The following is a 15,433-nucleotide window of genomic DNA, read 5'->3' as shown; positions in this document are numbered from 1 at the left end:
TGTCCTCTGCAAGAAGCCAAAGATTTCCTGTCGTAAAGGACTGGTCTGTAGCTGAGGGAAATGCTTAGAGCCTGCAGAAGCCCCAGCTAAGCTTTCCCACGTCAGCTTTCCCCCCACCCTCCTCCCCTGGTGCCCAGCACAGCTCTCCCATTCTCTCTCTCCCATTGTTTTCCAAACATCCCTCCCTTCATAAAAGCTGTCTGGCTGGGAGCTTAAAATATTGCTGGACAGTAAAACCCACCCATCAGGACAGATCCAGTCATATCTGCTCAGTCGTGCAGCACATTAGGGGCGGGGTAGGGAAGTTGGAGGTGGGCTTTTAGGTGGCAAAGGAAAGACACCAAAGTTGCCATTTTACTGCGGAGCAGCAAGAGAGAAAGACAGCACCAGTTTCTCCGTGGGACGCTACTCAGACGGCAAGTTTTCCTTGGGTGGCCTTAGACTATAACCTTCCCTTCACTTATTTCCAACTCATGATCAGGGCCATCCATAGCTCTCCCGCTAGAAACATAGCTTCCTCTGAGACAAAAAAGTTGTCACCAAGGTCTATCATTGGGCTGAGAAGGATGCACTTCAAGATCAACTTCAAGTTCACCTAAGAGTTTGCAGAGGTTTGGAAGGGAGAGTGCTAGGATACGTTGGGTGAGAAAAGAGTTGTTCAGACTCCAGCTCTTGATTTATTTTTCAGGTCTTTATGTTTTCAGAAGGAACGACCGCACTTCCAGGAATCCAGGGGGACAGAAATGAGCATGAGTTACGGGGTTTTTTGGGAAGGCGGGTTGTTTTGTTTGTTTGTTTTTCCCACTCACAACTCTGCGATGGCAGAGCAGGTGGGAACTGTTGAGTGCCGTGGGTAGAAGGGAAGCCCCATGCTCAGGATTTACAATGTTAAAGCAGTTCATTCACGGGGCACAGGAAGGATCTGTGCTCTCCCTGGGGCAGGTTTCTGTTGTCTGTTGGCAAGAGCTGCTGTCTAATGGCTCTACACCCAAAGATGGAGGCACACATACTCCCATTATCAGCAGAGTGGTGGATGACCCACTGATGCTTCAAGAAACCTGTAAGCATGGGTGTCTACGTGGTTCCGAGCCTCTTCAAACCCAGGACAAGGCCACGCTGCCCCAGAAATTCCCTTGGAGTTTGGAGTGGGGAAGACTAGGGCTCACATCTGAGCTCCCCCCACCAGCTGGGACACTTTAAGAGACTCTGTGACTTCTCTGATTGTCCCTCCCTGGCCATGGGGTAAATAATTCTCCATTCTCTGAGTCTCAAACTGTAGATCTGCCCATTTTAGTTCATGGAGAAATTTTGTCAGCCTGTGACAGAAATAGAGCGGCAACGATGGGGGAGAGGAGGTGGCTTTCCACCGAGTTTAATGTGTTTTGTTCCAAGACTTGGCTTTGCTCTGAGACCATGTTCTCTTTAAGTCTTGTGGTCATAAAGACATGCCTGTCTCCCTTAATCATCGAGGGTGAAGTCAGACTGTAGACATTATTTAGTGATCTGACACATTTCTTTTTAAAATAAGGAGTTGGCAGCTATATGCTGTTTTGTTTTGTTTTGTGCTTGTTATGTTTAGGAATCTTTACTCTCAATGAGAGCCACTTGTGCAGCTCATGGCTTGTCCTGAGGACTGATGGGAGGTACTTAAGTGTACATCACTGTTAGGAAAGCTGTGGCCACTCGACTTAAGTTGTTGCTTCAATTATCTCCTCTACCCACAATTCCTGAGTAGGAAGTTTCCAGGAATAAATTGTGGTCCTGGGGCTGAAGCTTGACAATAAACTTCAGTCTATCTTCCATCTGTACTAGACTGTTTCACTCCATGTTCACAAGCAAAATGCAATAGAGAGGACAACGGAAGTGGATGGTTCTGGCTTAGCTTTCGCCACGCTCCAGCTTGCTCCTGTGACTTCCTGGTTAAGGCCAGGGCTGGGAGTGTAACTCAGTCGTACAGCAGTTGTTGAATATGCTTAGTTCAATCTTTATTAATGGAGGGAAAAAAAGACAACAATTCAAACACATAAAAATTTAAAGAGGAGGGGCAGTGGCTGCAGTGATGGCTCAGTAGAAAGAGCACTTGCTGCTCTTCCAGATGGCCTGGCTTTAATTCCCAGCACACACTTGGATGCTCATAATCATGTGTAGATTCAGTTCCAGGGGGACTGATGGCCTCTTCTGGACCCTGCAGGCACCAGTAGTGCACAACCGTACACACAGACAAAACACCTGTACATAAGTGATTTTTTTCTTTTTTCAAACAATTTCTTTACATTTAAAAGGAGGAAGGCAGCAAGAGAGGTCAGCAGGTCAGGTAAAGGGTTGTGCCACCAAGCCTGTGACCTGAGGATAATACCAGAAACCCCATGGTAGAAGAGAACTCTCCTCTGTCTCCTGCCCCACACCTCCTCATACTGCTCTCTTGTTGAGAACTTCTTTTCCTTTTCCAATATCAACTATCCTGAACATTCCTAATTTTGTTAGAAATTTTGTCCAGCACATGTTCCTATAAATTATGAATCTACTGAGATTAATTACTGGGCTATTATACTAGCCAACTTACTGGATTGTTATCTTTACACTGTACAGACTTTTTTTTCTAGATTGTGGCTGTGAAACATCAGGATTTTTGTTAGGCCTGAGAGCACTTGTTATATGTAAGCACATGCCTGGATATTATAACTGACTCAATGGGGACACTTTTCTGACATGCGTGCTTCTCTGTCGAGAGTTCGCTACTGTGATAATCAAGCAGGTTGAGGTGAATGACCTCAAGCAAATCCCGCATGTAACATGTAAATGTGTTTCTCTTTTGTATATTTCCCTGGTACAATTCTTTTAATATCTAAACACGTTCATTAGTGTTTTATTAAAACATTTTTAAACTATCTGGAAAAAAAAAAACCCTCACTCCCGAAAGTTCTCTGACCTCTACACCTGCACACACATACTAAATACATCTAGAACATATTTTAATAACCTAACACTTCCCCAGCTTCTCTCGATCCTCTCTTCTTGACAGGAGACGTGGCCTGTTTCACTGCTGTGCTAATAGAATGATTTATACCAATTTACAGTTGCCCGTAACTTGGCACAAAACTTTTAGTAGGCATAAGAAAAAAATTCAAAGCCCCCAAACAAGCCTAATGTGTCAGGATAGGTTACACAGGGAATGCTTTGCACTGGCTCTCATTTAGAAATGACTGACGTGGCTGTCAGTAAGGCCCTGGGCCATGACTGTGTATCAGGACACTGTGCGTTAAGAGTCACTGGTCTACACATTTATACGCAGGATGCTTCCCAAAACAAGTACCATCTGCCCCAAGTGTGGGAAGGGCTGGTCTGCCCCAGATGTGGGAAGGGCTGGTTCGCCTTTGTTTTTTGATTCATGATAGCCAGTTGGGCTCATCTTACCTTTTCCTTTTCTTTCCTTTTTCCCTCCTAGTTTGCATATCCTCGCAGATTCTCTTTCTTTTTTTTTTATTACGTATTTTCTTCAATTACATTTCCAATGCTATCCCAAAAGTCCCCCGTACCCTACCCCCCACTTCCTTACCCACCCATTCCCGTACCCTACCCCCCACTTCCTTACCCACCCATTCCCATTTTTTTGGCCCTGGCGTTCCCCTGTACTGGGGCATATAAAGTTTGTGTGTCCAATGGGCCTCTCTTTCCAGTGATGGCCGACTAGGCCATCTTTTGATACATATGCAGCTAGAGTCAAGAGCTCCAGGGTACTGGTTAGTTCATATTGTTGTTCTACCTATAGGGTTGCAGATCCCTTTAGCTCCTTGGGTACTTTCTCTAGCTCCTCCATTGGGAGTCCTGTGATCCATCCAATAGCTGACTGTGAGCATCCACTTCTGTGTTTGCTAGGCCCCGGCATAGTCTCACAAGAGACAGCTGTTGCATACACTAGCAAGATTTTGCTGAAAGGACGCAGATTCTCTTTCTTAGTCTAAATTTTATAAACTGGCTTACTTTTATGTGTTCTTCCTCTCACTGCTGCTATGGAGGAAGAATCCCGAGGGTCCCCGAATTTTGGTGATAACTGTCTCTCCTCAGGAGCTGAGAGGTTCAGATCTTAAAGCCATTGCTCTTGGCCCTGTCCCTGGTGATGGGTGGAGGTCCCACACTAAGGTGTGGCTTTGATCTGCATTGTGCTGGCTCGGGGAGGAGAAAGCCAAACGTGAGCCCAGAATGTCCTATTCTTAGAGAGCCAGATTATGGACACTGTAATAATAAGCTATCAAGTTAGAATGCACTAAAGCTAGAGTTGAACTATTTGATAAGAAATGGGCCTCCCTGGATCTGTCTTGTGTGTGGGGTTAATGCTTGGATTGTCCACCCAATTGTGATAGTTCCTGCTTACTTTTTCTTTTTTTTTTTTAAGATTTATTTATTATATGTAAGTACACTGTAGCTGTCTTCAGACGCACCAGAAGAGGGCATCCGATCTCATTACAGATGGTTATGAGCCGCCATGTGGTTCCTGGGATTTGAACTCAGGACCTCCAGAAGAGCAGTCAGTGCTCTTAACCTCTGAGCCATCTCTCCAGCCCCCTCCTGCTTATTTCTGGATGGTGTCCAGAAGAAACCCATAGAAGAGCTCTCCAACATGAGCCATTGCCTTGCCCTAAGGGCAGGCATGAGAGGGTTCCAGAGCTCCAGAGATAGTCAGCTCCGAGAGACAACTGACCTAAACTGATACGGGAGGGTTGCTTTTATCATAGTTCTGAATGAGTGGTCCACTTTGTATCCCCCAATCGACTCAGTCCTCTTCTCGTCAGCCCCTGCTATGCTAGAGGCATTATATAGTTTAATAGTATTTTCCCCTACAGAACAAATTCCTAGCCTTATTTAAACAGCCACCTGTAACAAACCCTGCAGCCTATTCATTCCGTGAAACACTGAACGTGTCCTAGCGGGCTTCCTGTAATGCAATCCCCTCCTAAAGCCCTCGCTCTGCTCTTGGGATTTAAAAGGGTAATAATAAAAATATACTGCCCTCAATTTGTAAAACTATTAAGAGGGGTTTCCAGCTCTCAACCCCAGGAAAAGAAAGCATAAATTAGGACTGCAGAAGTCAGAGAAACGTGTAGCCCACATCACAGGCAGTATTTCTTAATGGTTTGAGAATCCAACCTATGGGATCGGGTACAGAACTGCTAGCTAGCATTTAGCTACCTGATCTTAGACCATCTGTTTAGCCTCAAAAGCCCCTGTTTTCTCACACATTGAAAGCAAGCTGGAAACAAACAAACACATCTGTGTGTGCGGGAATTGGCTATGCAGCTGTAACTACAATAGGCAGGTCCCTACCATCAGATAGCTAAGGTCTAACAGGACTAAGATAAACGAAATGATGCAACATCAAAGGGCTGTCCATAATGGGTGTCCAGTAAATGCTCATTCTCTTCCAATTCTTTTCAAGTATGTGATCATTACTTAGCCTGAAACAGCCCAAAGTAGGGCAGCTATCTACAATTTCATTCACATAGGAATGTTGCTGGAAGCCAGGTACCCATAGTATATGGGGTTGCCTTCAGCATTAGGATTCATGAATCTTCCATCAACGTATGGTCTTGATTTAAATTCATGTTACCGTAGCTTTCTATTTCAGGTCCACAGTGAATCTCAATAAATTCTAGTTTTACAGCTACCGATTCACGGATCCTTTCAAACAACATGTGAGGTGAATGAGGACAGATGTTGTTAGTAACCCTACTTTATAGATTAGTATTAAACACACTTTAAGAGCCCTTTCATCTCTTAGCACTAGTCGGCACAGATGAGGCACTTGATAGAAGCTGTTGGATACTATGATTGTTCCATCAGTTCCAAAAGGAAAGTCACTCCAAGAGCTAGGAAAGAGATCATCTCAGAGTTGCACTGTGGCCAATTAGATTTTGCCTTCTGCTTCCTTGGTAGTGAGCAATGGGCGACTGGAGTTTCCTGGGAAACATCTTGGAAGAGGTGAATGAGCACTCCACTGTCATCGGCAGAGTCTGGCTCACAGTGCTCTTCATCTTCCGCATCCTCATCCTCGGGACAGCAGCGGAGTTTGTGTGGGGCGATGAGCAATCTGATTTTGTATGCAACACCCAGCAGCCAGGCTGTGAGAATGTCTGCTACGATGAGGCCTTTCCCATCTCACACATCCGCCTCTGGGTGCTGCAGATCATCTTCGTCTCCACTCCATCGCTGATGTACGTGGGGCACGCGGTACACCACGTTCGCATGGAGGAGAAGCGAAAGGACCGTGAAGCTGAGGAGCTCTGTCAGCAGTCGCGCAGCAACGGGGGTGAGAGGGTACCAATCGCCCCAGACCAGGCCAGCATCCGGAAGAGCAGCAGCAGTAGCAAAGGCACCAAGAAGTTCCGGCTGGAGGGCACACTGCTAAGGACCTATGTCTGCCACATCATCTTCAAGACCCTCTTTGAGGTGGGCTTCATCGTGGGCCATTACTTCCTGTATGGTTTCCGCATCCTGCCCCTCTATCGCTGCAGCCGGTGGCCCTGCCCCAATGTGGTAGACTGCTTTGTATCCCGGCCTACTGAGAAGACCATCTTCATCCTCTTCATGTTATCAGTCGCTTTTGTGTCACTCTTCCTCAACATCATGGAGATGAGCCACCTGGGCATGAAAGGAATCCGGTCTGCCTTCAAGAGGCCTGTAGAGCAACCACTGGGGGAGATTGCTGAGAAGTCCCTCCACTCCATTGCAGTTTCCTCCATCCAGAAAGCCAAGGGCTACCAGCTTCTAGAAGAAGAGAAGATCGTATCACACTATTTCCCTTTGACAGAGGTTGGAATGGTGGAGACCAGCCCTCTTTCGGCCAAGCCTTTTAGTCAGTTTGAGGAGAAGATCGGCACAGGACCCCTGGCAGATATGTCACGGAGTTACCAAGAAACCCTGCCTTCTTATGCTCAGGTGGGGGTCCAGGAAGTGGAGCGGGAAGAGCCGCCTATAGAAGAGGCTGTGGAACCGGAAGTGGGAGAGAAGAAGCAAGAAGCAGAGAAGGTGGCCCCAGAAGGGCAGGAGACAGTTGCAGTGCCAGACAGGGAGAGAGTAGAGACCCCTGGAGTGGGGAAGGAGGATGAGAAAGAAGAGCTGCAAGCTGAAAAGGTAACCAAGCAAGGGCTGTCTGCTGAGAAGGCACCCTCACTCTGTCCGGAGCTGACAACCGATGACAATCGGCCCTTGAGCAGGCTGAGTAAAGCCAGCAGCAGGGCCAGGTCAGATGATCTCACCATATGACCTGGTGCAGAAGAAAGATATCCCACCTCCAGCCAATACAGACCAAGATAAACCCAGCTGGTGCCAATATACTTTGAGTCTTATGTGTCCCTTGGTCCACCCCCACCCCTGGTTTGATAGATGCTGTTCTAGAACAATGCACGCTGTACAACTAGGGGACTGCCTCTCCCACCTGTATGCGCTGTCAAGGTAAACCCGCTGTCCTAGTGACGTTCCTATGCCTGCCCTGGTCTTCTATCCCAACTGCTGTTAGGAAGGTGGGGATGGGGGCTTTGCTTTCCTCCTCCATTCTCCATGGAAACCCATCAGGTCAGAATCATGATTACCTCATAACCTTTTCCTAATCTTCTCTCGTGCTCACTCACTCAGTCAGTGAGATTCTGTACCCCAGCACGTCCCCAGCAGACGCCACCTACCCTACATGAGAGATCTCAAACTCAAAAGCCTATAGGACCCAGGCCAGTGATTTAAATAGCAAATGTTTCCATGCTGTAATATGACAGAGAGAGGTAGGGTCATGAAAGATGGAGAGCGGGATAACAGCCCGCCCCTTCCAGGCAGTGGTTTCCTTGATGCCTGGGCATCTGGTTTGTTTGTTTGTTTGTTTGTTTGTTTTTCTTGGTTGTTGTTTTATGAGAAACAAAAATATAATTGGAATTTTAACAAGTTAATTTTAAATACAATATGCGGACCAAATGCAATGTATCCAAATTTAACCTGTGTGGTAGTAAGTTGCAATATCAGTTTTTTACATTAATGAGCCCAGATTTGCTAAGAAATTGGTCTCACTTTTTTTTTAATGGTCTTGGCCTATTTTTTGTGGTTTCCCAACCGCATCTTATCACTTTGAAATGTCTTAAGTCATCAGTCCAGAGATGCCCAGAGTTCTTGCTCACCTTTCTGTTGGGTCACTGTGCCCCAGGGTTTAAAGCAATCGAGCCTTTGTATCAGAAAGAATTCAGCCCAGAGCACAGTGAGAGAACAAGTGAGCTATCAGACCTCTCCCTGTGAAATGAAAAGTTTTTAGGCTTTCAAGCCAATTGCAGTTTTCTTCCCTGAAGCAACAAAAATCCTTTTTTAAAATTCTCTTCTTCCAACATCAGTCAACCTAAAATCTGCATCTCCTTTCACCAAGGCTGGGAGCTGGACAAGTTCCAAACTGGAAGATATCTGCCCATAGGCCTCTCCTGAGGGAGGCAGCTCTCAAGCATTGCTCAGACAGAATGAGCACCAAAAAGCTGCCAGCAGAAATGTGACAGGGGGGAAACATGTCTTACTCTATTACCTACAAACTGGACGCTCAGTCAGTACCCAGTCCAAGCTGTATCCCTAAAAGAGATGCAGAGACTAGAGGGGCCTCTCATAGGCCTCATCCCCTATAAGCCTTCTACAAACCTCACTGAGCCCATCAGGGGAAAAAAATATCAAGTATACGTATATATTTCACACAGGGAACAATTTCACTCAATCAATCGATTTTTCAGAACAGATGATATATAGATAGATAAATGATAGTTGGATAGATAGATCAGTAGATAGAGCAATGATAGATAGATAGATAGATAGATAGATAGATAGATAGATAGATAGATAGATATAGATAGATATAGATAGACAGATAGACAAACATGTTAGATGATATGAATAAAATCAGGCGATGGTGACCTTGATATCTAACTATCTGATTTTAAAAAAAAAGAAGGCAGAAATTCATGGCAAGAGGCTTCCTGATCAGCCCAGGATAGCCATGCATGCAGCCCAACACAAAATCATAAAAGTACAGTCTTAGTTTGTGTAACTATTGCTATGATGAAACACCATGATCAAAAAGCAAGCTAGGGAGGAAAGGGTTTATTTGGCTTATGTATCCACACTGTCATCTATCACTGAAGGAAACCCAGACAGCAATTTAAACAGGGCAGGAACCAGGAGGCAGGAGCTGATGCAGAAGCCACAGAGGGGGAACTGCTTATTGTCATGCTTGCTCCTCATGGCTTCGCACAGCTTGCTTGCTTATAGACCCCAGGCCTACCACCTACAATGGGCTGGGCCTTCCATATCAATCACTAATTAAGAAAATGTCCTACAGGTTCACCTACAGCCAGATCTTATGGAGGCATTTTCTCAATTGAGGATCCCTCCTCTCAAATGACTGCAGCTTATATCAAGTTGACATAAAACTCTCCAGCACACTTACTTAAAATATTATGAGATTTCTTTTGTAACTTTTTTTGTGCTTAAAATGCATGAGTCTCTAGTGTGAACACTGTAGAGGATGGGATCATGGTGTCAAGAGTCTGAACACACCTGAACCCTATGCCTCATGGACCACATGCCAAGGATGGGTAGGGAGTAGAGAAACTAAGTTAACAGGGCAGAGACTTGAACAGGATACCAGGGTACCCAGCAAAACTGCCCTTTGATTGGCCTCACTACCTGCCAGCATCACCCAAGGTGAGAAAGTCCTTTTCAACCTTCTGGCTACCATCTTCATTTTAACATATTTGCTCTGGATAAGCCTTCAGAAACTATCCCTCCCTCTGAAAGTTCTCATTGCCTGGTGCCACATTCTCAGCCATAACAGTTTCAAAGATAAACTCACTGAATGGTTTAGTTTTATTTTTTTATAAGTATGCCTAGGAAATCTATAGTTAAAAGAAAAGGACTAACTATATATGTATCTAGAAAACCAAAGTAACAAACTTTCAGTGGAGGAATGTTTCAGGCAATGGACAGTGAGTAGAAGGAGACATCCACCTGCCCGGCACGGGACTTTCTGCTTACTGCTGGAATCTGACCCCACCAGTCAATAGCATCCAGGCACAGACCCTGCCGTGTACCATGAGAACGGTAACCAAATCCCAAGCCTGAGACCCCAGAGTGTTCTTGACCCTCACAGGCTGCCCTCTCACCCTATAGTTATGCTTCCCATTTAAAAAGAACCTTCTTTCTCAAGGCTGAGAGAGTTCAAGCTGGGCACCTCAACTAAGACCAAATTTTAAAAAGAACAAAATCCTGTTTCAAGGTGATGTTGCCAGTGGTGTTTGAAACTAGTTGCAGAGCTGTGAGGGAGGGGTGCTGGCCTCCTTGCCTTGGCTGGACGCTAGCAAGTTACTCCCTCGCATGAAAGAAGCAGTGTCTAGCTTCCCTGCCCACACCTGCTTGGAGCCTCACATATCCTGCCATTTCCTTTTGCCCTTCCCAACAAAAAGGCATATAGGTTGGAAGAAGCAGACACAGGCACCAACAACAGGGACTTTCTTCCTACTTCTGCCAGTTAGTGGCTATGTCATCACTGCCTCTTACCCTCTCTATACCTCCATTTCCTGTCTACAAACAGGTAATGGCACTACTGCCTTGCTACCTCCAGGGTTATCGAAACCCATGAGTTGGCTACCACACTTGGAGCCTGCTTTGTGACGCCACTTCCTGAGAGCTTCCTCCAACAGCAGTAGGACAGGATAGAGAACAGGTGGGTGGCTGCCATCTTTCTCAGAAAAAACTCAGCAAAATCTTGGTTCCATATAATGCCGGGGATAGGTAGGCGGTTACTTAAGTGATTGTTACACGACATCTCTTCTTCAGCTGCCGCTGGGCTCCTGTCAGGTCCCTTCAGAGGTACCTGTGTGTCTGTGCTCTTTGTAGCTCATCCCTGCCCTCTGTTTGGGGGACAAATAATCATGACTGACCCAGGAGTATGATGCTCTGGATTCCATTGGGTCCAGCTTTACTTCCAACTCAGTCCCTCATTAGATAAATCCCTAGAGCACATCGTCCTACCAATTAAAGATGCCTTGGCTATCAAGAGAACAGGAGTGAGGCTCCTCCCAGAGGAAAAGAAGGAGCCATTGGCTTGATAGCGGTAGTAACTCCACCATCGGGAGAGGTCTGTACCAGGAAGCCTAGAATCAGGTTCAGTCATGTTGTTTGGGTGCTCCCTAGCACTGGGGCTTTGTAAAAAGACCTATCTGGTTGTCATGATTTTAGCCCTTGCTGGTCAGATGATGCATCCAACACAGCATTGAACAAATGTTCCTGAAGATCAGGATGGCTTAGAGACTCACAAGACTCACTGACATTTGTAAGGTGTGGCAGCTGTCTCTTTCTTTCCAACTCTGGAGATGCCAAGTTATCATTTCTCAGCTCTCTATGACAGTTTTCTCTAGGTTGATAGGGTATATGAGCCCCCCTCCTTTACAAAGTCTAATTTGTCTTCTCAAAAACTTACTAATGTGAAAAGAAAAAGAGAAGAAAGAAGGCGCTGTCCAAACTGTAGGGATCACATTGTAAAGTACTCCTTAAGGACCAATGCTTGTCCCTCCTGAACAAAGCACAGCTTGTTAACCGGAGAGACAGATGAACTGTGGGACAGCAAGTGAAATGAGGGATGATCCAGAAGGCCTAAGAATCGGACCACACACAAGAACAGCTTTCATCCCATGAGAATCTGTTGCAAGTGATGCTAAGGGGTTCATCTTACCAGAGCTCATGTACAGACAAGGAAGGATATGTCAACCTCTGAGACTGACTTGAGCACACAGGAACTGCTCAGCTGAAGCCCCAGGGAAGGCTATGGGCAAGACTGGTGCAGACCACCATTCTTCAGTTCCTGAGGGGACGAAGGGCACACAAAGGGTGAGAATGAGCCAGGAACCCAACAGAAGCTCTTATGCCACTCCATCCTCTTCCAGTCTTCTTCCTCTGACTCCAGACCAGCCCTTTATGTCTATCATTCACAAACAATTGCCCAGCCAAAGCCGGTACAGCCTAGGTAAAAAGTGTGGGGAGACAGGTTGAATGGAAAACTCCTCTAAGCATAAATATGTTCTGTAAGATGTAGTGTGTACCTAGAAATTATGAGAGACGAGACAGGGAGGTTCCCCTAACTTGAAATTATTGTAGTATAAATAAATATGTCTTTGGGGAAAGGGAGGAGATAAAGGAAACATAATTCTAGATTCAGCTATTAAATAAGAAGATAACTCAGTCTCCACTGCTTTTGGCACTGCTGCTCCCAGAGACAGGAGAAGATGCCATTCAACTCTGGCAGTGGCCACACAGGTGGTGGGGGCAGGGTAGGGGCAGGAGGAGGGGGACAGACTAGAGTCTCTACTGCCTTCTGGAAGTTTCGAGGGCAGAACACAAATTCTAGAAGAATTCAGAAATTTGCCCGAAGATAAAAGGAACTTGCTCCTTTGCCTTCTGTGTGTGCCCCCTGCCATCTGAGAAACATAAGTAAAGAAGGAGCTAAGAGATGCACTCAAAGTTAGCCGCACTGGGAGGAGCTAAGAGATGCACTCAAAGTTAGCATCACTGGGAAACCCTCATGAGCAGCCACACTGGGAGGATGGGTGGGATTTTTCAATCTGTATTTTCCAACCCTCCCCACTCCTGTGTCAGAACTAATAACTACGTTAGATTGTTAACAAAACAAATAAAACTAACTCGACTTTTAACCTTTGTTTTTTCTCTTGACCTATCAATGGAGTAAAAAGACTGCCTCAGTTTCTAATTATTATTCTTTTGGAGTTGGGGGTCCCGGGAAAGGAAGGGAGAGTTGTGTGCTAGTAAATGTTTAACAACTCTCTCTGAGATAAAGAAGCCCTAGCTTATGGGTTTTTCTTACTTGATTTGTATACATTCATCCACCATTACCCACTTTGAGTCCAGTATGATGTCACTGGCAGAGTTATGAGATGTCCAGTAGCACATTATCAAGTTTCCCTACCATAAAATATACATGCAATGTACAGTAGATATAAGTAACCTTGGGGCTATGGTTTGAATGTCCCCAACAGTCCATGATAAGGGAGGCTTGGTCCCCGAGGGGATGATATTAGCACTGGTGGAACCTTTAAGAGGTAGGGACTAGTGGAAGGTCCTCAGCTCACTGGTAGCATAAGGTCACTCTCACATGACTCCTTCACTGTTCTAATGTGACCTCCTGATAGTTCTTCCATGAGAGTGGTTACATAAGGATTGTCTGTGGCCCCTCCTAGATAGCTCTATTCCCTGGCTTGAGAAATGACTGCTCACAGCAACACCTGTTTTTACTGTCCACCATCTACCACAGAGCCCTCACCAGAGTTGAGAAGACACAAGTGCTTTGCCATCAGACCTCCCAAACTGCAAGCTAAACTTTTTTTCTTACCATTCATTCATTCATTCATTCATGTATTCACTTTACATCCCAATCGCAACCAACCCCACTTACTCAGCCCCTCCCCCATCATCTGTCCCCTTCACCTCTGAGAAGGGGGAGGTCCCCCCTCCACTCCTTCCCTCCCCAGTTACCAACCCACCCTGGCACCACAAGTCACTGCAGAACTAGGCACATCCTCTCCTACTGAGGCCAAACACAAGGCAGCCCAATTAGGGGAACAGGATCCACAGGCAGGCAACAGAGTCAGGGTAAGCCCCTGCTCCAGTTGTTTGGGGACCTGAATGAAGGCCAAGCTACACATAGCTAACATACAGCACAACTTTTCTTTCCTCATAGCCTGTGTCCAGTATTTTGTTACAGTGATTAAAAAGCTGACTTGTGTACTAAAAACTAATAGCAAAATAGGAAACGATAAGCTTTAAGTATTTGTAACCCTCTGGTCCATTTTTAGGTTTATCCAACCTAGTTGTTAATAGTGAATGAACTGAGGAACTGGCTTACAAAGTCCTTTAAAACTCAGCAAATGACCTGCTCGACAGGTCAAGGATACTTCTAGGAAAAACAAGGGAGACTATGATTCAGGCAGAGCACACTCTCCCGGTCAGCAGAGATTTGCTCACTATGTTTCCTCTCCTACTCTAGCAGACCTGGGGGAAAACAAAAGGCACATCTGGCTAGCCCATGGAAAGGAGCAGAAGAGTCGCATGTGTTCTCATGTTTGCCCTTGAGGACTTAAGAGATAAATCAGCTTGTTAAGTATGAAAACAAACTTATACTCAGGCTAAGTTAGTCATAAGCTTCTGCCTAGGATTTATCATGCCTTCTCTCCACTCAAAACTCTTTAGTAATTCTTCATTCCGTACCATCATTGACAAAGCCCTTTATGGACTGTGCCTACTCACTTAAACAATGTCTCCTTTTACCTGCTGATATCCCCTTCTTTTATAACAGCTCAATTTGTCCATAGTTGGATGTAGACTTGGCGCATACATTCTTTTTTTCTCCTTTGTTGTATGTGTATGGGCATTTTGCCTGCATGTATGTCTGTGCACCATGTCTGAGGAGGGCAGAAGAGGTCATCAGATCCCCTGGGATGGAGAGCCTCCAGGTGAGCACTGAGAATCTAATCCAGGTTCTCTAGAAGAGGAGCCAGTGCTGTTGAGTGCAGAGTGTGCCTATATATGCACAGAGAGAGAGACAGAGACAGAGACCGGGACAGAGAGACACACAGAGAGAATATACACCCATACTAAATAAGTATGTGTCAATTTTTAAAAATTGTTTTAATTTACTGGGGCAGACATTTTATCATATATATCTGCATATTCAGTACTTGGAACATAATTACTTTTTATGAATAAATGAATGAATTATGAGATAACTGGCAAAGCTCTCCACAGCAACAGAGCAGGTTGGCACTACCTAAGGATATATCTGCGAGAGAGGTTCCCAAAAGGTCCCAGCTTTTCAGGCTTGAAAGCAAGCAGGTTTCCTTTGTCACAAATAAGTATAAATTCCTGAGTGTCATCACACAAACCTTGGTGGCCACATATTGAAGATAAAAGCCATCATATTAAAGATTATGTCACCAATGTAACTTTGGAAGCCATCTTAGGAAGATATCATCTTTGTATGACTGGAGATGAGAGGGCTTTCCATGTCTACAAACCTCCTTATCTGAACTTCTGGACTTTGCCTGAAACAAAAGCTAAACCTTTCTTGTATAAATCCACGACTCAAGATTTATGTTACAGTAGCTATCACGATTTGTTTACATGTTGAGGCCGGCCAGCGGCTCACATGTCCAGGTTCGAGCCTGGAAGGCATCTTGGAATCTGGAAGAAAAGAGGGAATCTAGGTGGCGTGAGAAAGGATGGAGCTAAGTCAAGATTCTGATCAAAGCTCAATTTTAATATCCAGGAACACGGGCTTATAAAGAAGTGGGGGGGGGGCATTCCCTCCAAATGGAGTCCTAGGCTCTAGAACAGCTAGGCGGCAGGTAGCAGCAGC

At 45.5% G+C, this 15,433-nt stretch overlaps 1 protein-coding gene across 1 annotated transcript; it reads left to right on the top strand.

Moving 5' to 3' along the window:
* The first annotated feature begins 230 nt into the window (after positions 1 to 230).
* Positions 231 to 12,716, top strand: Gja8 (gap junction protein, alpha 8). Its single transcript, NM_008123.3, has 2 exons — positions 231 to 416; positions 5,932 to 12,716. Exon 2 carries the CDS (start codon positions 5,938 to 5,940, stop codon positions 7,258 to 7,260), a length of 1,323 nt encoding a protein of 440 aa, NP_032149.1. The 5' UTR covers positions 231 to 416; positions 5,932 to 5,937; the 3' UTR covers positions 7,261 to 12,716.
* Positions 12,717 to 15,433: the final 2,717 nt, after the last annotated feature.

This window comes from Mus musculus, chromosome 3, assembly GCF_000001635.26.
Source record: "Mus musculus strain C57BL/6J chromosome 3, GRCm38.p6 C57BL/6J".
Taxonomy (NCBI): Eukaryota; Metazoa; Chordata; class Mammalia; order Rodentia; family Muridae; genus Mus; species Mus musculus.
Note: the sequence above shows the minus strand (reverse complement) of the source record. Positions and strands in the feature narration are given on the sequence as shown.

What these genes read in the sequence shown, in the direction of transcription:
- Gja8 (NM_008123.3), top strand. Translation starts at nt 5,938, where the DNA reads ATGGGCGACTGGAGTTTCCTGGGAAACATCTTGGAAGAGGTGAATGAG.